Here is a 21,313-nt window from a genome sequence, read left to right on the forward strand (position 1 = left end):
ACAACCACTGGAATCAAAATCTGTTTGGGCTGCAGTTAAAGTTTATGGAAAAGCTTTGTAATGCAGTATTTTATAGATTTGTTAACCATGAAGCTGATAGTCTCTTCGCAACAAACCCACAAACTAGCAAGAAGATTGATGCTTTTCTAAGGCATGAACACATAGACTGAACAGGAGCAGAAGCAGAGCACGTGCAAACTGCATTCAACAAAAGCAGCTGATGGGCCTCCACTGCCTGGCTGTAATAAAGACCATGGAAAGGCTGTATCATTATCATGTCTTCTGCATGTATCAGCACATGGAGCTGCACTGACCAAGGGTCAGTCATGAAACAGAACAGTAACAGCTGTGTTGTTAGCTTTCCAGCCACTGACTCGAGGGCTCACATCTCTCAGTCTCTTCAAGCTTGCCTGCAAATTCAGATTGGTACTGTTTCCTCCAGATGTGGTGGCCTTGACAAGGCAAGGGCTGAAGACGTACTCCTCAAACTACAGGCAATGTCAGTAGAAGTACTGACAAAATCCCAAAGCTGCAGCTAACCGTGCCGGAGGGCACTCCAGGCACCCCACCCTTCAGCACAGGGAGATAGCCAAAGCAGCCATCAAGTCCCAGAACCATGAAGCTTCTCCCCAGCACAGGCTGCAGCCGCTGTGCCATTGCTCATCTGTCCCAGTTACACCTCCCCACACCACCGCTTTTCCTTCTTGGGGTTTGTAACTGCAAAACCTTTCAGAACATGACCACCCTGTTCAGTGGCCACCAAGGAAGAATTAAAGCGAGTGAGGAGGACTTTGCTTTTTAACAGGCCACATCCTCCAGCTCCATAATCACTTACACAAACTGGAATGAGTTATGAAGGAAAAGAAAAAGAAAGCCCACTATTTTCTCATAATAAAATTCCCAGACCTGAACACTTGCTCTTTTACAGGGACTGCACCAGGAGCAGACACAAAAGATAACCATTCCTCAGCAATCCGTGTTTCTTACTCTATGCAGAGCCACAGTTCTCTAAATGATTTATGCAAGTTCCCTTGAAATACAGACCAGATGAATACATTTGTGCACAAACTGGGAGTTAATAAGCAGTTGATACTTGTCCTGATTTGAGTGACACAGGACTAATTTCTCTTCTAATAATTGGGAAGACTGCACTTTTAGAAGACACTAGTGTCTGAATTTGTGAACATATTTACTTTATAGCCAGCTATGGTGAGTGGGTTTCAAGGTTTCATGTTTTCAAGCTTGCCAGGTGCAGGGAGGAGGAGGACCGAGACCTGGGCACTTAACCCAAGCTGGCCAAGAGGATTACTTCATACCATGAACGTCACATTCAATCTAAATTAGAAAGTTTGCTGCAAAGTGCTCTCTCCCTTGATGGCTGCTATCCTGAGAACTTCTTGCCCCCGTGTGGGACCCCTGAGACCGTCCCTTCCTCCCAAAGCCGTAGCGCTCGCAGTGTCCAACATTTACTGTGCACAGCTTCCTACTGACAGAATTGGCTGAGTATAATCTTTGCATATTCTGTATTGGTATCAGGATCAATATTGGTTCTTTAGTGCTATTAATGTTAATTATCTAATCTTATTCTATTATATCTCTCTATATTTCAACCCCCGGGTTTGCTTCTTTTTTCCCCCGATTCCCCTTCCCAGGTGGGGAGGGGTCATCGGGTGACAGAATTATCATCTAAACAACAATAAATTGTTATGGGTTTCTCAAACCATAACAATACTATACCTTGCTTTCTGAAAAAGAGGAAAAAAACAAGCTAAAAATCACTTAAACTTGCATCAAAATGCCAGTCATCCAAATGAACACAGGTCTTTGCACAGTGCAACCCCAGCTGGGTTGGGGAAACTTCTTGCACAGATATCAGGATGCTGTCTTAGGAAAAGATTTGGAAATTAAAGCTTAATGAAGGTTGTGCCCTGTCCAATCAACGTGTATCGACGAGACGTGCATAGACAAATCAAACAGACATATAGAAATGACTTTTTATTTTGTGAAGAACACTTGAAAAATAAAGATGAAAGCTTTTTCAGGCTTTGGAATATAACCATCATAAACTGTGGAATCACAAAGATTCCATTTTAAAAAGGTGTTCCCTCTACCCACCCCCATTTTTAATGAACTCTTTCATTGTGGAATGACCCACAACAGTTTTAAGAAAAAAATATGCACTTTGAGCCAACATCAGAAATAATTCAAGATTGGATCAGTGCAGGCGCTGCTACATTACACTTTAACAAAGGCACATACTCAAATCCCCGCGTCAGTACTTGGAATCCATATTTCTATTTCTCAAAACTTTGCGGTTCAAGAAGAGACTAGAGTTATTAAAGGTAGGCGGGAAGGTTGAGCTTAGTACAGCTGTCCGGTAAGGAACTGGAGGAATTAAAGGGACAGCAAAGTAAGTGCAATGCAATGGAACAATCTGCATACACAAACCTTTCTTGCTTACCTTAGTAATCAGTATGTGTGATAATTTCTGTAAACCCTGGCTTACAAGAACACTTGTTGATATGGAACAAGGCAATGCAAAATAAGATGGGGAAAGCAATTATCTGCCCTCACCTCAGTCCGAAAAATCTATCCATAAAACTAGGATTTCAAGATTCAAGTAAAGACTACCTACAACCAAAACAGTGGGGAAATTTAAATATCTCCTTCTTGAATTAATTGGTCTAAGAAAGCACAGAAGCACCTGCTCAACTTTAAAGATATGCAAAGAAAGAAATACTAATCATATGCTTCAAGGTGCTTTTGACTTTTTTTTTTTCCCCTGACAGCTGAGAGTGTCAGTTTTTGTCTTGAAGCTGTCTGGACTACCAGTATTCTGGTAAAAAGGGTAAATGAGAGATCTTCTCATCTTAGCCAAAATTTTAGAAGTCTGTTGTACTGGCATCTTCTGCTACAAAATCTTCTACACATGCATGAAACAGGTTAAACATTTATGACAGTCCCCAAAAGTGACTGGTATTTTGTCCTCTCATTATGACAGTTTTAATTAAGGGTACTTCAGGCTATGTTCAAAAGCTATTTTTGAACAATTGCTTTGCTCATTTCAGAACAGGTTTCAGAACATCCGTGTAGTTCAACAAGGCTCTGCAGTGTGTTTGATAGCAGACTGCACTTCATACAGCAATTCATTTGCACAGGTTCCCAGCCGCAAAAGGCAAACGCATTAGATGCCACCAGCACGTTACTGCTGCACAGAAATGCCTGTGTGTTATCTTCCACCATTCCATTTTCACTTCATCGTTCAAAACATGTTTGAATGGAGTACTGAAAATAAATAAAAGCCTTTTTCCTGAGTATAATAAAACCCATTTCAGATCAAGTATCAGCTCTGCCAATTTTTTCCATCCCTTTTGTTTGTTAGTGAAGCTTAAGGACAACAAAAAAAGCCCTCAAAACTTTAAAATATAAAGTTACCACACAGTTGTTTTGTATCACAAAAGGTCTTCGGGTTTTAGAGCTTGACAAATTCGGAACTTGCCCTTTTTTGAACCAATTTAGTACACTTTGTGCAGAGATTTCCACGTTTCTTTCTTTCCTGAAATCTGACTCAATTTACTACAGACTTAAGATTTTATAGAGACAAAAGCAAATTCTAATATTGCTAGTAACTTCAGTGATCAGAGATGGAAAAATATTTCTAAAAAGATATGTTTATGACTGCATTAAAAACCCCAGCAAACTCTGTAGTGATGGTGCAAGATATCAGCATCTGACCAACAAAAAAAAAAAAAAAAAAAAGCATTTAGGGTGATTACAAAACAGTCACCAAAATGTTATACAATACATTAATCCATTTTCTCGTGGATAAAGTGCATTTACCTAGCCTGAGAGTAAGTACCACATTGATAAAGGGATGCTAAAGCGCTTCCCCAAGAGAGATTAGAAGAAAATCAGGGTTATCCTGAATCCTATATCCAGTTTGTCTTGGTGATTCCTGAAGACACTTTGGGACAGACCCTCCTTCTGGTCCAGTTGAGGTACTCCATTCCAATTGAGTACATCAGTAGTATGGTCTGGTCAGCAAATCGTCTCCAGGTGCTATCTGAAAACACCCACATTGATAGAAAGAGCCACTTCTGGTTTACGGTGCTTAATACTCAGCTTCTCCTCAGAGAAAACATGGTCTTGTAAGTGTTCGGCTTGCCGACTACTAAAAAAAAATAAAATTAAGATGCCTATTATTAGTGTTGAGCCTCAGTACTGACAGCAGCATGAGCCTGGACTGGAACCCAATTCGCACGTAGTTGTGAGAGTGACAATGCAAGCTCACACTTACAACCTGTACAGGGCCAGTGCAGCCAAGGGGTTCATTTTTCATGTCCAGAGGACATGACGAATTCTGCAGTGTGTTGCAAGAGGAAAAACTAAGGCTCGGTGTAGGAACATGGCATCTAAAGCCAGGAATTTTAATTACCTGAGCGCGTCCTTCAGGATTACTAGAATTGTGTATTCTGACAATAGCCAGCTAGCACTGTCCCCAAAAATTATCTGGGTATCAAGCTAGTCTCAAAAGCAGCAATGAACAGTTTGCATTATTTCTAAACAAAAATAAATGTAAATACTCAATACCTTTTCTTTTTTTCTAATGCAAGCTGCCTTTGTTTTTCTTTTCCAACATCATCTCTCACTGTACTGAAGTCCTTTGTGTCATCAAGGAGAAGATTCTGTTGTGAAAAAGGATTGAGTGTATTAGCTTATAATTTTTATCTACCAAAACTATTTCCCACGTTACTCAGTTCACACAACTAATTTTCAGTGTGTTTCCTCAAACTAGTTCTATAGCAATTACCTTCAACTTAACTAGGTGGCAAAAATTCGAAAAGGCAGAAAAAAAAAAATTGTAGACTCCTCTCTAGGTTTTGCATTTAACAGTGAATTTGCGTTATTCGGAGATTTCTCGCCATAGTCTAATGCATCAGGATAGGACATCAGACTTTTTGCCTACTGCTTTAAAACCCACCGAGCATGTTCTTTCAGAGGTCTCCTAAATAAGCCTTATTGCTAATTCAGAGTTCAATATGCTGCTGTGTAATTCTTATTTAAATAGATCTGTAATAATTCTTTGGAAAAACATACTGGGTTTAAGCTTACAGTAAGGGTTTTAAAGGCCGCAGTTCTTGGATTTTACTCAGAGTTGGAAAAAAAAAGCCAATAAAATGAGGGCAAAAAAAAAGATCCAGTTTCTTCTGGATAGTGTTCAAAGGTTGAACAGAAACTGACTGCTTGCACTGGCTGAAAGCGGCACAAGAGCCCCAAAGGTATTGCCCTCTAGTGCCAGTACCAAGATATAAGGGGAAAAGCATGAAACTTCCATCAAGTTGATAAAGAACAGGAGAAAAAGAAGAAAAACCAGCAATAGCAACAAATTTCCTATCCACACAATGTATTGTCCAGAGTCACATACCAGTACTTTCATAGAGATGTAGCAGGATGCAGGAAAACGAGGAAGAAATTTAAATACTGCAAAGTATGCAGTGCCTGAACCTAATCCTTGTGCAACAATTAAAACCAAGTTAATCTACCTTCACCCCAATGATATCGCCATCTTTCAGGTGATAAGGTGCTGATTGTAAACTTTCCTGTTTTTTCTTCCGTTTCTTCTTTGAAATTTGCTGTGTCTGAATAAAATCAAAACAGAAGATTTGTACATGGCAGATTTTGGAAACCTGCTTATATATGTTTGCTCAAGAACCGCAGCACAAAACAACACGTACTTCTCTCAAAACAATGGTTGGATTCTGTCATACCAGATCTTACCCAGCTAGATATTGGCAGCCACTCAAATTTTTCAGGGAAGTATTTGGCTATTTCAATTTTATCTACAGGGAGACAATAGTGAGAAGCCACTCGTTGTCTCAGCGCCCAGGTTGTGCACTCTTTGGAGATATCCCACACCAAATCCGTGGAGTCATAGTAGTCCCTCTCCCCTGGTATGCCCATCTGGACTCGAAGCAGCAGTTCATGGGGGCTGTCATCAGGAAGAGAAAATAGACCATTCTTGTGAGTCATGCTTTCAGAATCCAGAATTCCCACTTTTCACTTGCTCCTGCCCTTTCTTATTTTTGTTTGCGGAAAACAAAACCATAACCTCCAAAGTCTTCTCGCATACCGTTATCTGAAATCCTGACAGAAAGTATTTAATTTAAAGCTGCTCAATTTAGTCTCATCTCAAGTGCACTGCTGTAAGACATAAGTATCTTGAGATCTTACCCCAGATGCTCTTCTTTTTGCAAAGCTTCTATGCAGATTTCCACTCGGGCACCCAGCTTATAGTCACTGAAAACAAAACAAAGATTACACACATTTCCAGTCACGTATTCTAAATTTTTGAGAAGAAAAATCACCATTTTAGTCAAGTAGACCCATGTTTATCTGGAAAAGCAAAGCAAGAGGCTATTGGCACAAAACCCAAAAAACTCAGAGAAGTACAAAAATGGCATTTAAAAACACCTAAAACAAAGCTTGGAATAATAATCACGGTGGGATCAACTTATGCTCACACCTTTCACTTCCACAGCTCTCCGGTTAAAAAACACGCTCAGTAAAAAATGTAAGTAACCAGAAATGAGTTAACATTATGTTAACATTTGACCGAGCTGATTTATTTCTCCACCAATCCACACCACAATCAAATGCAATGCTACTTCTGCGTTCAGAAAGAAACCTACTTGAGTTGTTGCTTGTTGTTTCGTAAAAGCTTGCCTGGGCGCTTACTGTCCACTGTCCACGCTCTGAGAAATGAGGGTAGTGGGACAATCTGCTCCTGGCAATATGGTAGGGTCATAGCCTGAAAAAAGAAACATTTCTTCAATAATTTTAGCAGGCAGTCTCATTGGAAAAAAGAAAACCTCTGGATTAATTCTCAATGCAATACTAAAGCAATCAGAAATAGGGCAAGGTAGTCAGATTTATTCCACACCAGGCGTTGCTTTTGACTTACTGGTAGTGGCTATGATCGACATATTTGCTTTTCAATCTCAAAGCAAGCTGGACTTCAATCCCTCCCAACATTTCTTAACTTAACTTACACGTCAAAAGTACTGAATTTCTTTTTTTAACCAAGATTTGTATAACTGGGAGGGAATGAGGCTGACACAATCACGACCCCAATCTCTAGAGAAGAGCTGAGCAAGCTCCTTTAAGCCCTTACCAAGGACACAATACTCTTTCCATGCTAAGACAATTCTCCCTCTTCAAGATGAACACAAGATGCAAATGGTCAGTTTTTCATAGCAGTAGTTTGCCAGAGACTGAAACTGAAGTCGTACCCAAAATAGTTAAGTGTTGGTATGGCTCAGAATCAGGTGAGATATCCTACCCCATGCAGTTTAAGTAGGACAGCTAACTGGCTAAACAATAGCGAGCCTTACTAACAGCACTGCTTTATGTCTTTTTGTGGGTTTGAGCTGGGTTTTTTTGTTGGGTTTTTGTTTTCTTTTGCGTTTCTCTTTTGTTTGGTTGGTTTGGGTTGGGTTTTAGTCTATTAAATTCATACTTTTATGGTTAAAAAAAGCATAAAAAGGCACCTTAGTTTCTGGCCAAAGAAACTAAGCTATACCTTCCTGAATGATGAACATGGCTTTCTGTGCATCAAATGCAATTCTTTATTCATTAGATTCAACACACCAAAAAAAAAACCAATGCAGAAAACTAATACAGGAACAATGTGAAAATGGAAAGTGGCTTTTTAGGAAGTGCTTGTATGTGTGTGCTTCTCATGAATAATTTTTACATTGTGAAATAAAGATAGGGCTGCAAGCCAAAGTTCCAGATGAAGTACAACAAGGCTTTTGCAGGTCAGGACACATGACAGGTAGAATGGCAACTGCAGGAGACGTACTAAGGAAGTCTCTGAGCTACATGCTCCAACTGCCTCTTGGTACTTACCACTGAACATGGCATATAAGCAAATGCCATATCAGAACATACTGGAGACAAAGGAAAAGGAAATAAAAAATAGGTATTAATAGAGCTCAATTAATCACAGTGTTGCTGTACATTTCCAATACAGGAGAACATCTAACCTGCATCTTCAGATCTTCCAAAGAAGCTTCTCCCGCTATTTCTATGCTGCCAGCATAACAAAGATCCATGTCTGTGTGGAAGTATTCTGGTGAATCTTTAGATGGGGGAGGAGGGGAGAGGAAGAAAAAAAAAAACAACAGAAGAGTCAACGTGACTTTGTTTATCATCCAAAGAGGTAACAGTGACTTCAAGCTGAGATCTCACTTAGAGAAGGGACCTGACCTCAATTTTTTTTTGGAGGGCCATCCAAGAAACATAACATCCAGTTGATAAAATACATTCTGTCAGTTGCCAAACAGGATAAACCTATACTGCAAATTTTAAAACTAAGACCAGTAATTCACATTTGTAAATAGTATTAATTATTGGTTAGGACTATGAAATGTAGAGCGTGTTGCAAGGTAAGTTAAATATGATCTTACCTATGCTACTAAAATCCTCATGGGAGAAAGTAAAACTCAAGACATTTGAAAGAAAAGGAGAAAAATGTAAATAAATCTTCTAAAAGGAGAGGGATCCTGCTCTGCAACACAGCTCAGTAGCAAAGGAAGAGTATTATTTTTCCTGTAGAAAGGAAAATCAGTGTTGCCTATTTTCCAATTTGCAGTTGTCCCACTTAATTTTCTTCTTCCTTCTGAGCTCTCACTAGATTTTCCTACCCAGCTGTTTTTCGATTTGGATTTGAACTTTAGAAGAATAAACGCAGGTTAAAATACTCTTATACATAAGAGACTTATGTAAAGTCTCTTATTCTATGTAAGATTTACTCATCACTCCTTTTTACATCTTCTCAAAAAGCAACATAGCCTGAAGTGAATTAAATGTGATATTAGGAGACTGGCATTTGAAGCCAATCACCTGTATGCTCATTAAGCAGATGCTTTACAATACTGCCACTGCTTTCAGGTACGGAGAAGCCATTTTATTTACTGACCAGTAAATTGCCCTGCTTCAAAATTTAGTGGAAGTCTTACCCTTGGCCAACGATAGCTAAGAAACATTAGAACAGTACCATCCAGCATTCATGGCCCTGTAAAAACTTGCATCTGTCTCCAAAGTGGCTCCTTTCATCATAAAATTGCTGAAAATTGTACAGGTTTCAGTAGGATTTTAAGGTTTTGGATTAAAACTGTGGTTTTGAGTCAAAGCCCTCAGTGCGATCATGGACAATCAGGCCATATGATTCCTTTAAAAAAAATGATTAAACTCACCTCCTGCAGGAGACACATGCAGAGCATCCATCTTGCAGGTCATCCCGTTCACTTGGTCTGGTGCATTCTCTCCATGTTTCATATGAGTCGAAGACTTGAACCACCAAATGGGTATTTTAAGGAAACCCTGAAAAGTGAACAGAAAATACTGGGTAGCTCATGTGTTTCAACACAATAAAAACTTTTACCTTCATCTCAGGAAGAAGAAAAAAACTCGTTCAAATCTGAGCTTTTGTAAAGGCACTGACATTCATCTAAGATCACACATCATCATCTTTTACAGGGACTAAAGTGGAAAAAAATCCAGCCTCATGCAGCCTAACATCCCCATCCTGGCTCTGCTGTCCTGGCATCCAACATTACCAATGCAACTTAGTGACACCATTGTCTGAAGTTTTGGACACGGATATGGCCTTGCCAGAGGAAGCCAGATTTGTCTAATCTCACCAACTGCAATGCTGCTCTGCTGCTTCAGAAACTGCTGATTTTCTTACCTGCTCTGCATGGCCAGGCCAGGACACTAAGTTGGTACCTCTCTCCTTTCTGAACAGGAGAGGCTTGCTTTCTTTCAGATGCAGTTCTGAACTGGCCTGTTAACACCCACTGCATTGCTACTGTAAGCTCTTATCCTACACTTTTTTTCTGAGAACAAGTGCATTAAAAATATCTGGTTTTACTTTACAAAGCTTTATGCGCTATGGACTTGCTAAGATCCATGTTGTCTGCCCACAGGTTCTTGGAAAGTCTTTTAGCTTTCCTTCAACTTACAATGCCCTGTACTGGAGGGGTAGGGCAGCAATAGAGCAGGGTGTTGCTCAAGCCACCACCAACAGTCATGATGGCTGCAGGATTTCAGGGGCTGGACAGCAACATAGTAGCCAAACACTGTCTGCAACAGGGACCCAAGTGTCTCACTGGTATGCAAATGTTACTATAGGTCAATCATCTTACTGGATAAATGGTGGACAGCCCAGGGCGCTCCTGCCCAGCAGCAGCTTGCGTGCTGGACTCTCCCCGAGTAGGGACACCTCTCAAGGTTATTTCTCAAGATTCAGAGATTCCTTGCTGCAACAAATCCTTGGTTAAGTGGTTAATAGCATAGTAAACTTTGAAATCTTAACTAAGTGATATATAGGATTGATTGCAGATATATAATCTTTTAGACTTGAACCATTGACCATGGTTGGGACTAGGATTGGATCCAGCCATGCCTACACTCCTACCTGAGAAGGTGTTTGAAATGCAAGGGGGTTCTCTCTGAACCTGTGACTCAAGGGGGGGGTCCCCCTTTGTCTGACCCGGTCCTCTATGTAGTAAATAACAAAGTGTACCTTGCCCTAAAATCTTGTTAACATACTGTGGACTTTACTGTCAAACCTTGTGAAATTATTATTTTGTATCAATAAATATATTCCCGGTTCTTTCTTACAACTGAAGTGGATCAATCCATCCACCATATGGGTACAGACCCATGTTTTTCCCTGCCTGTTGTATTTGGTCATTAAGACCACCAGTGCAGTTGTTTCCCTCCCTCCCCTCCACAGCCATAGCTGGGTCACAGTCTGAGGAAAGTATGCAAGTGGGATGGCAGTCACATGAGATTTTTGAGCATGCAGGGCAAAAATCTCAGCTTTAAGTAATGCACACAGTGAGTAAAGATTGGATTCTTTATGAACAGTACTTGTGAAGAACTCCAAAATTTTCTGGATAAACAAGAAATCTTGTAACACCACTAGGTCTCTGCAGAAAACCTTTGGCATGAGAATCACGAAAACACAATCTATATGAAAACAAGTTTAGAGGGAAAGGGTTGATGGAAATGGAGACAGGTATACAACAGCTGTCAAACTAGATCAGGACTGTAGCTAGTCCTATAACATGCCAACAGGAATAATCCGTATCAGTGGCCTACTGTAGCTTCCCTTACATCCATCCCTAGAAGATAATCTCTTGGCAATGTTCAAATTTGCCCTAGGACTTGACTGATGTTATTTTTGAAGATACTTGCAAAGAAGCCCTCCAACAGGCTCCTTGTTTGCACCAGCAGCGCAGCCCCAAGGATGTCAAGCCCTCTTCTGCCCTCTCCCTCAGGGCTCAATGCAGAAGAGACAGCATCTCTCCACACTTCAGAGCAAGGCCAGGGGATGGAGAAAAAGAGCCCATGCAACACTTGGCAATCGGCAGTTCTTTTAGATAGTGGTGGGAGACCTTGTACAGGACAGCTGTCTTCTGTTCAAGCGCCTGCAGGGTGTCTGGATGCTTTGCTTCCCCTTAGCCACTGTTGGGCATGGGGGGCTGCACCACTTGCAGGGAGCCGTGTGGGCAGAGGGTACAGAGGACACCTAACCCTCCTGGAACAGTCTTGCGACCATCTCATCCAGGGCACCCCAGGCATGGGATGAGGAGAGGGCTGGAGCCCAGGGCACACAGGGGAAGGTGGAAGGCAGTCCCTGTGCCCAAGGGGCAACAAAACGGCACAGGGGAGTGATGCCCAGAAAAGTGGCCCTTAACCCCCTGTGACCCACATTAGGGCATCTTTTAGCTCACAGGCCCCTCCAACTCCCAAGAACAGCCATATTTAGCTACACACATTGCCATCACAGTGCCCCCCGACGTTACAAGCCACCTCACTGCTTTCTGTTCCAGGCTCTATAAATCCAGGGACCCTGGCAACTGCCCCACAATTGAGCTTCAAAGCTCTCTAATGCTGCTCATGCAGCTGATGGTGTAAAGCCCATGGAAGTGGATCCACCTGAAGACCAGGAAGAGCTGATGGAAGGGGATTCCCTTCCAGCACGGCTTCCGCGGCACCACTACATCGTGCCAAGGCTCCCCTCCATGACACCATGCTGACACCAGCACAGAAGCTCCTGGCCAGCACCCTACTACTAGCACAACCTCCGCACCTGACATTTGCTGGGAGCTCCAGTCTCTGTGCCCAGCCATCCCACAGGCTCACCCATTCCAGCTCCTGCCAATTAGCAATTATTTTGTTGATTGCCACAGGTAGTGTGAGCCCTTCTCTCCCATTCCCCTACCCCTTCCCTCCCTGAAGGGGTGCCATCTCCTCTGCTCTGAGCCCTAAGAAGAGGGGACCAGACAACCTGGCTTCTGCGGGGCTGCTGTGCTGAGGAGGCAGGATTCCTCAGAGGGCCTCTGAGTTCCCTGGGGCCTGGAGGTGGGGTTCCTTCACTCTGAGGATGAGGGTTGTTGAAGATGAAGCCAAACTCTCCTTGGCAGTGCATGAAAAACAGCAACAGGTCAAGCAAAGAAGTTAGAGACAGCTGTTCCTCTGGAGAAGCAGAAGACTACAGGTCTGCCAGGAAGAGGAGCTGGCCTTTGGCATTAAAGTCCCTTCTAGCTGCTTCATTAGGAGTTCTTTTCAAGATTGATTATTACTCAATTTTAAAAAAACCAATAAAACAAGAAAAACAACAGTAAAGATGCTTTCCTCCTCCCTTATTTGGAACTCTAGTGACTGCATCTGGACTTCTCTGTCTCCTCCTGGTCCCCCCAGACCAGGACAGACACTGATGGGTAGGGTGTGGGTCCAGCCCAGGGCCTTCAAGATGGTGAGGGGCAGGGGTACATGGCACAGAAGGGCAGGCCAAGGGAACTGCCTCTGGTCATGAGGGTGGTGAGACACTGGAGCAGGTTGCCCAGAGAAGCTGTGGATGCCCCATCCCTGCAAGTGTTCAAGCTCAGGTTAGATGGGACTTTGAGCAACCTGGTTTAGTGAAAGATCAGAACTGGGTGATCTTTAAAGGTCCCTTCCAACCCAAACCATCCTATGATATTGCTTGAGGTTTGTTAGCAAAGAATCCTTTCATTTGTATAAACATCGCTGACAAGAAGGTCTCCCAGTAGGGCCCTCTATTTTCAAATGCTGTCCTCAGTACAAATCTGAACTGAAGGCAAACACTTAAGTTCCACTATCTTTACGATTTTGTGAGGAAGTAGTAGTATAAGAGTTGTGCCTTCACAAGAACCTTGCATGCCAGAAATAGATTTCCTCCAGATTTGTCAACCTTAACATACTTGTAAGCAAAGAAGCTGCAATGGGCCAGCCTTTTACTACAGAAGTTGAAAGAAGAATAAATATAGACTAAGAACATTATAAATGTTGATTGAGATCAAAAAAGCTGTAAAACTACAAAAAGCTTTATTCATTATTGCCGACCAGAATTTTTCAACTGAAATATTTTCAAAATAAGCAAGAGAAGAAAAAAAAAAACTACTAGCATATTCAAGTCTCCAGACACTGTCAAGTGCCTAAGAACACAATCTCTCTCATTTTACCTTTGGTGGAAGCTTTCCTTCAGTTATAACCAAAGTATCTCCTCTGCAAACATTAAGTTCCTTCAGAGTGGCATTCTGTAGAAAGAGAAAGCACAGTATACTTGTAAGTCTACATGTTCTTGTCCTTCCTTTCCTTAAGTATACGTTGGTGGCTTTTTAAGCCATGCATGCCAAAGGTCCAAGGTGGTTTGCTGTTCCACCAAAGAGCACAGAAATATCCATTTAACACCCCCTGCTTGGAGACACCTTTGCAGCAGCGCCCAAGTATTGCACCTACACGAGTCTGCTCTGCAGGGGTCCTTCCAGAGCATCCTGTTGAGCTGTGGATTTCCTTTGCACCTCCACATCTCACCAACTGAACACCTTGTGCTTCTTTGTAGATGTGTCTTTAAAGTATTGTAAGCCTAGTCTTTAGAAAAAAACATGTAGATATGGCTTAATCCTAGTCCCTGAAAATACGAGGCAGGTGCACAAGATTTCACATTTTAACCATAGGTGTCCCAACACTGCCTTCCTAAGGCACTGTGAAAATAAACCAGGGTGTGTACTAATGTAGCATGCACAAAAATGCCATGCATTTGCTTTAATGCAGCTCTCTTCGGGGAAAGTCTCTACAGCAAAATGGAGTAAATAAACTACTGTATGATTCAGGTCAAAAATAATCTTACTTCCTGAGTTAATGCTTCCCCTGCTTCATAGCACCAGTCAATCCTTCTCAAATGCCAGTTGTCACCTACCAAAACACAAAAACATAGATATGGAAAACTAATTAGCCAGGAACACTGTTTCAAAAAAACATTACAAAACTCTTCATAAGTGTTAAGGGGTTCTTGTGCTTGGTTATTGTTTGTTTGGGTTTTTTTAAACACAACTCTGACAAACTGAATGCAGTACCACTTTCGTGTCCTTCCCCAGACCCTAGAAACACTTTGCTGTTTGAAAATGGTCTTCTCTTATTTGTATAAACTTCTCTTGCTCACCTACTTAATTGATTTCCCTGGTTTAATAGGAAAGCAAAGGAATTGGGTTGACAACACTTAGCCAAAAAAAAACCAACAACCACTGCAGGGAAAAGAAAATTGAAGTATTGAGAAGGAAAAAAAAATTACTGGAAATACTGAGTGTGAATTGACAATGAAATTTCCATGTCAATATACCATTTGAATCAATGACAGGCTCCTTAAAATAAAAACTATACTATAAGGAAAAATCCAACTTCCTCTCCCCAACTGCCTACCAGGAGACCTCACACTGCGGGGGAGGAGGGTACTTTAGATTTAGCACCTACACAGAAAGCACACCAGGTACAAAAGGAACAAATACAATTTAACTTTAATTTAACCAAAATAACCGATGAAGATGCACTTTATTCTTTGCAAGGTACAAAATTTGACTTTATCATAATAAAAAAAATACCAAGCCCAGAAGGATAAATTACGCTGGGGGGGGGGGGGAGAATACCTTGCAGTCTTTTTAGACAGCAAATCAAATGAAGTCTGACATTTCTTTGAATGAGAGAAGTCAGATCACGAATCTCCACACAACACCAAATTCAATTTTTGAAAAATTATAATATGAAATAAAGCAAGAAAAGCAGTAAACCTGTTGTTTGGCTGGGAAATTTGTGTGTGATGCTAGCACTGTCTTGATCTCGTCCTTAATCCTCACGTAAAAGCTTCGTAACAAGAACTGCTACCACTCAGATTCCCAAATAACGGCCAAACTGTGATCTCATTTTGAATACCTTGCTTTTGCAAAACAACCAAAAATTACTTTTTTACAGTTCATCTCATGAAGTGGTTCCCACTATGACAGCAAAACAGCCAAACACCTCCACCTGAACACGCACTCAAGCATATAGTCTAGGAGCTGTGAATTTTGCCATATTTTGGTTAAATAGAAAGCTTGAAACTGATTTTCAAGAGCAACTGCACAGCCAGCTTTTAAAAAAGCGAGACTGCTCTTTCACCTCCTCACATCACAATGACAATGAAACACATATCATTGTAACAAACTTATGACTTGTAACTTTTAGGGTAGCAAGAGCTATCTTAGAAATCTGGAAATTCCTTTAAAAAAAAATTAAATAACAATACAGTACAACTAACCTGATAATCCAGATTTTTCCAGCATTAAATTTAGACACTGAAAAAAAGAAGCATACAGTGAGACTTGTTTCAATACATAAGTTGGGAAATAAAATTTTCACCAAATCTGTACTAGAATTTTCGAACATAAAAACTGAGCGACTGATTCCTAGTCAACTCCTAAAAACAATATAATTACATAAACATGGTGTATTTGAGCTATATATTAAACCCTTCAAGTATGAGATAGTAAATTTCTTGCCTGAAAACAATGTCAGGTGAGTCAGCTTTTACACTGTTTAAAAGGTCTGTTGTCAGTTTGTTGCTTTACTTGAACAAATTCTGTCCCAGAATTTGAAAGTGTACCTTTTAGAAATCAACCTGCAAACTCAACGCTTTCCAGCCACTACTCGTAGATATTGGCACTTTGTGCCAGAAGTCTGGATTGGCAGTACTGAGAACAGCTTCCTTCACTCCGTGCAGAGTTCTTCCTGATTCCTCTCACTCCAAATCTGTGTTTTCAGAGTTTGATGAACTACAAGAGAACTGGGGCAGGCTCTGCCACGATTGCGTATCATGCTGAGGACTGCTGCATATAAAAGGAGTAGCTAGCCAGGCATGAAGCAGTCAGGCTATGTTCATCCTTGGGGAAAAAGCAAGGATGTCTCTTTACTACTTGGTGAACGATCAAGGCATTCTTCCCACTGGCTTTCTGGAGTCGAAACACTTCCTTTGCCTCAGTGTCTCTTGGTGGCCTGAAGTGATACGTGGGTGTAAGGCAGAGTTCTCCAGAAGCAGCAGACCTGACCCAGGCACGGCAAAAGCTTTCAAAAGCAGCTAGACTCACCTCTTTGACAGAGGCAGTCTCTTCCACAACTATCTCCATCTCAGGACTTGAGTTTTGGTCACTCCCAACAAGAAAATACAAGAAGAGCTAAAAAAGCAAATATAAGCTATCAGAATACATAAGTACGCATGTAAATACTGTGAAGTAACACCTCACACTGCACACATACACCAGCCATTGCAAGCCTGTCATCAGTCAAACAGCACTGAAACTCCTTTGGGCTAAAGCAATTTAAGCAGGACAGAGGAACACACGTAATTGAGTTATGGCCATCAGTAGAGCTTCATTAACCAGCTGTACACATACTTACCTGCTGCAAATGAGAGAGAAAACCTGCTAGCACTCTGATGTTTAGAAATATACAACTATTTTTTTCTTGAATATTTGCAACTTGAAGATATCAAAAGCAAGATCTCCCTTTTCTTACTTTATGCTCTTTACAAAAGTTTAAGCACATCAGAACACAGAAGTTGGGCAATCACAAACAGATGAATGATAAATGATGTACCATTAGTCAAATGAGCTATATTAACTGGTCACGTATATGCTTTCGGTCTTCTGCAACCAAGATAAATGGTGTGAGTGTTCATGCTGATATGTATAGTTCTCAGTGTCACTGAGCATTTTTTCCATGCCATTTACAACCATTACAAGGTAAAAAGAGGACTACATGGAATATTGGGAAACGTAAGCAAAGCATAACAGCGGCACAAGGCTCTTTTCAGTCATAGCACTACTATACCTGAGTGGAAGTTGGCGCTTTCCCATGACACAGCCCTAGCAAGCTTCCCATTTTCAGTTCCGCTTCCTTGACAGTATAGTCTTCGGGTACTTCAGGGAGGACAAAAACGCAAAGAACATCATAAACTGCTGCTTCCTGAAAATATCCATTCTATTGTGCTGTTCTTTAGAGTACGATAAAAATGTTCAGGGACATTTAGAGAACTTTTGCTTCCACAGTGTTGACATCAGATCTGTACGCCTCCTACAACTAAAGCAAAGCAATATTTGTATAAAGGTTGCTCCCCACCACTTCTGGTATATGGGGTGACAGAAGAATTTAGGTTGGAAGGGGATCTTTGTAGGTTGCCTGGTCCAAACCTCTGCTGAAAGCAGAACCAGCTCTGAAGTCAGATCACTTCATTCTGGGCTTTTTCCAGTCAAGCTCTGAATACCTCCAGGGATGGATATCCCCCAGCTTCCCAGGGTTCCATGTCTATTGTTCAGCCACTCCCAATGCGAATTCCTTTTCCCCCACCACCATACCCAGCTGGAATTTCCCTTGCTGAAACTTGTGTTTGCTGCCTCTGATCCTTTCCATATGCTCCTCTGAGAAGAATCTGGCTCCGAGATCTCTACAGATCCACGTTAGGGAGTTAAAGACAGGGATTACTCCTCCTCCCCCCAAGCCTCTTCTTCCCTGGGCTGGAAGAACCCAGCTTCCCTCCCATCTCATATGTTCCAGCTCCCAGACCATCCTGGGTGTTCTCCTCTGGCCTGGCTCTAGTTTGTAAGGGCTTCTTTCTCATGCTGGGGAGCCCCCAAAATGGACACAATACTCCAGATGTTGTCTGACAAGTGCTGAATGGAGGGGAATTAATCTCTCCGTGGCTTCCTGGCCGTGTTTTACTGATGCAATATATTAGCAAAATAGCAAAGATGCAGAAAATGTTTCCCAACAAACACAAAGCTGATCCACTCAGTTTCTCACCACTGCCCCAACAATGGCAAAAGCAAAGTTGGGGGTCCTTTTTTACTGAATGCTGGCCATCAGGAGCAGTTATATAGTGACAAGCGGCATCACAGGCTCACCCAAATACAAGAGCAGGCTATGGCATGAACATGTTCCTCCACTCTTATGGAAACAGGAATCCACGTTACTCAGTGTGCTTCATAAACTACAGATGCAAGCTGCCTTCTCACAGTAATGAGAAACCTAACAGTGCTTCCTCCATAACCACAGGACTCAAGGTCACTGCTCAAGCTGTTCTGAAATCCAGCCTTGCGCATCAATACTGTAACTCATTTAGTCCATTTTGTTTCAGGAAATGTAAGTTAGAAAGACATTTAACAATGACTCTGCTTCCTAGAACATCCAGAAAGTTGCTCTGTAATGTACAAAATATGATTCAAAACAGATCATTTAGAGACTTTTCAATTTATAAAATAAGTATGGGAAATAGAACTTTCTGCTAATTCCCACAGTCTTGAACTACATGGCCAGTGGTCAATAAACAACAGCAGGTATGCGCATCAGTTTTATTCATTAAGAATGCAAGTAATAAAACCAAGCTAAACATGAAAGTTTAACCTCAAGCTCTGTGTTGGTACTGTTAAGAAACAGAAAAAACTGGGGAAGAAAACCAACCTCACAACTGCTTCAGTTAAGCATGGAAATTAGTGGAGTTACGTGTGTGTACTTCTCCCAGGAAAGGACAAAGGGAAGCTTAAAGTCTCCCAACTGAACTTCTCACAGAGCAATGATTAAATAAATAAATTCACCTGGAGAAAGAAGTTTCCCATTTCCACTAACAGGTCTAAGACAGCTGTCATTTGCTGTAACAGAAAGGGCAGGAAAGAGATATAGTAAGTAATTCAAATATGAAGAAATTTGGCTCAGAAGTTTAGACAGATAACAAATTTAAAATTAATGACAACAACAGGTTTACCTTAGAGGCCTCCCTCTGGAAGTATTACATCAAAAATAAAATTGGGGAGAGATTCCTAGAGACTTCGTGAACAGTCTTATTTTAGTGAACGATTACTTTCTCTTTGAAGCCAGCTGGTAAGCACAATCAGTAAAATACTATAAAACTGACCAAGTACTTCAAAAGGTAAAGACACAAACACAACCTTTAAAGAAAACTGGAGTGTCTTAAAAAAAGAAATAAAGTCAAAAAAATCTTCTTCAATTCTTAGTGTAATAGATTATTCCTACTGAATTTTAATATTTTAATCGACACTTACATTGATTTTTTTTTAAGCTAGGAAAAATAACTTTCTTCAAAATTAGATTAATTTTAAGTCCTTTGCACCCTCTTTCTTCCCCAAAAAACTCCTAATAGCAATGGATTTGCTGTTTTGAATAGACTGATGCAAAAAGCAGGAAGCCAGCCACTAAATTCTAACATTATCAGATCTAGAAATAAAGGAGCTGAAGACTTACCTAGTTCCTCCTCTAGCTGAAGCTCCCGTATTGCTTTCATTTTGATATCTGACATCACCTAAAAGACAGCAATATTAACACCTCTAATACAGAATGACACCTATAATACAGAATGCTAGTAACACATCTGCTGTTCAAATACCAGTTCACGAAAGGCAGCCTTCACTTGAAATGCATCATAGTTATGTTCTTTTTCTGGTTAACACTACACATAGCTGCAAAAACATTTCCTTAACATAATCATCCCAAATACATACAATAAATAAATGTAATGATATCAGAATACATTTGTGGAAATTTTCCTTAAAAACAGTATTCCAAAGAAAATAAAATGTTATTTAATTTTTGGATTTATCAAAAGACTAATATTTCACAAATAGTAATTTGGTGAGCAAAACTAAGTAGTACTTCACATTTTCTGTAACAGGAAATCACTTAAAAGGCAGAAAAGGTACCAAAGAAGTCCAACCCTTAGGGAAAACCAGGATTTTTTTCCTATCCTATACTGAAAGCAAGAAGTAATACTTTACTCCTCTTCTAGCTTTTGTTTACTGACATAGCCTCACCAAACATACATTTACAGGATGGTCCAAAAAGAAAAATTGTTTCACACTACAACACACTGATGTAGACTGCACTGGTTTAAGTTACCAGCATTAAAGTCTTATTACACAGCAAAGTATTCCAGTAACAGTAACTCCAAGTTGCACACTATTTTCATCACAGAAAAACTTCAGCCCTGAGGCTAAAACCACTCCTCATTAATTGGCCCAAGTGCACTGGCCAAGCTTTTCATAGAAACAGCCTGTGTTATATCAGACTTCTTACTGTTTCAATAGTGGCAGTAATTTTAACGTGTTTCTCTTCATCATCCGTTCTGCAGAAGTTTTTAACTTGGAGCCAGCTGATGTCATACGTAAAAGCAGTCAAATTGCCACTCGACACATTGACAAAGCTGTAAAAATAAGCAGTGCAAAGATGGTCAAAGATAGGAAAACTACACATTATCTGGTCTAGACTGCTAAATACCAAAGCTCTCAAATAAACTAATAATGCCTAGGTCATTAATAGCGATGGCATGTTGCAGAGTAAGAGTCAGAGGCCTCAGGCAGCATCCAGGAACCTTTGGGCTATGTTTTGGTAACTGGCTTTCAATGGGACTTGAGCTCCTAGAAGTACTTCAGAGTCTAAGTCACTTTCTGAGGCTGGATTTAATGCTTCTGGAAAAAAATATGGTAAACACATACCTAGTCATAACTAATATTTGAGATTTTCTCTGTCTCTCTACTACTATATATAAATACAGAAACAGTTGTTGGTGAAGAACCCTCTCACTGATGGATTTAATCTCAATTTTTCAATACTGTTCCAACTACAAAGTCAGAAGTTACGTAACAAGCACGTGTGTGTATATATGTCTCTGAAAACAGTCTCCTAACCTTAGGGCTATACACTGGGAAGTGAAATGAGACCAGAACTTTGCCCCTAGCCAGTTTAGATTCAACTGTGAGATTCAGCAGAGCTGCATACCCTTCTGATAACTCCTGTGTTCTCTCATCCCATCAAGTCCCTCAGAGAACCGTTGTAAGTGACAATTTGCAAATTCCCTGAAACAACTGGTGAGAGATGAAAGGGAGGAGGAGGCCCTCCGAGCCTC

General features: G+C 40.9%; 1 protein-coding gene across 1 annotated transcript in view; it reads right to left on the reverse strand.

Annotated features, from left to right (window-relative positions):
• Positions 1-4,059: 4,059 nt before the first annotated feature.
• USP40 (ubiquitin specific peptidase 40) overlaps positions 4,060-21,313 on the reverse strand; it is a 33,313-nt gene continuing 16,059 nt past the window's right edge. Inside the window, exons 16-31 of the mRNA XM_009885810.1 lie at positions 20,485-20,611; positions 19,657-19,714; positions 18,993-19,046; positions 17,233-17,321; positions 16,491-16,577; positions 15,665-15,701; positions 14,225-14,289; positions 13,557-13,631; positions 9,258-9,384; positions 8,046-8,140; positions 6,690-6,808; positions 6,232-6,297; positions 5,779-5,989; positions 5,544-5,639; positions 4,591-4,685; positions 4,060-4,168 (exon numbers count right to left, since the gene is read on the reverse strand). Of these exons, the coding sequence (XP_009884112.1) occupies positions 4,060-4,168; positions 4,591-4,685; positions 5,544-5,639; positions 5,779-5,989; positions 6,232-6,297; positions 6,690-6,808; positions 8,046-8,140; positions 9,258-9,384; positions 13,557-13,631; positions 14,225-14,289; positions 15,665-15,701; positions 16,491-16,577; positions 17,233-17,321; positions 18,993-19,046; positions 19,657-19,714; positions 20,485-20,611 (1,510 nt within the window). The remainder of the gene's footprint in view (positions 4,169-4,590; positions 4,686-5,543; positions 5,640-5,778; positions 5,990-6,231; positions 6,298-6,689; positions 6,809-8,045; positions 8,141-9,257; positions 9,385-13,556; positions 13,632-14,224; positions 14,290-15,664; positions 15,702-16,490; positions 16,578-17,232; positions 17,322-18,992; positions 19,047-19,656; positions 19,715-20,484; positions 20,612-21,313) is intronic.

This window comes from Charadrius vociferus, unplaced genomic scaffold (assembly GCF_000708025.1).
Source record: "Charadrius vociferus isolate BGI_N301 unplaced genomic scaffold, ASM70802v2 scaffold245, whole genome shotgun sequence".
Lineage (NCBI taxonomy): Eukaryota > Metazoa > Chordata > Aves > Charadriiformes > Charadriidae > Charadrius > Charadrius vociferus.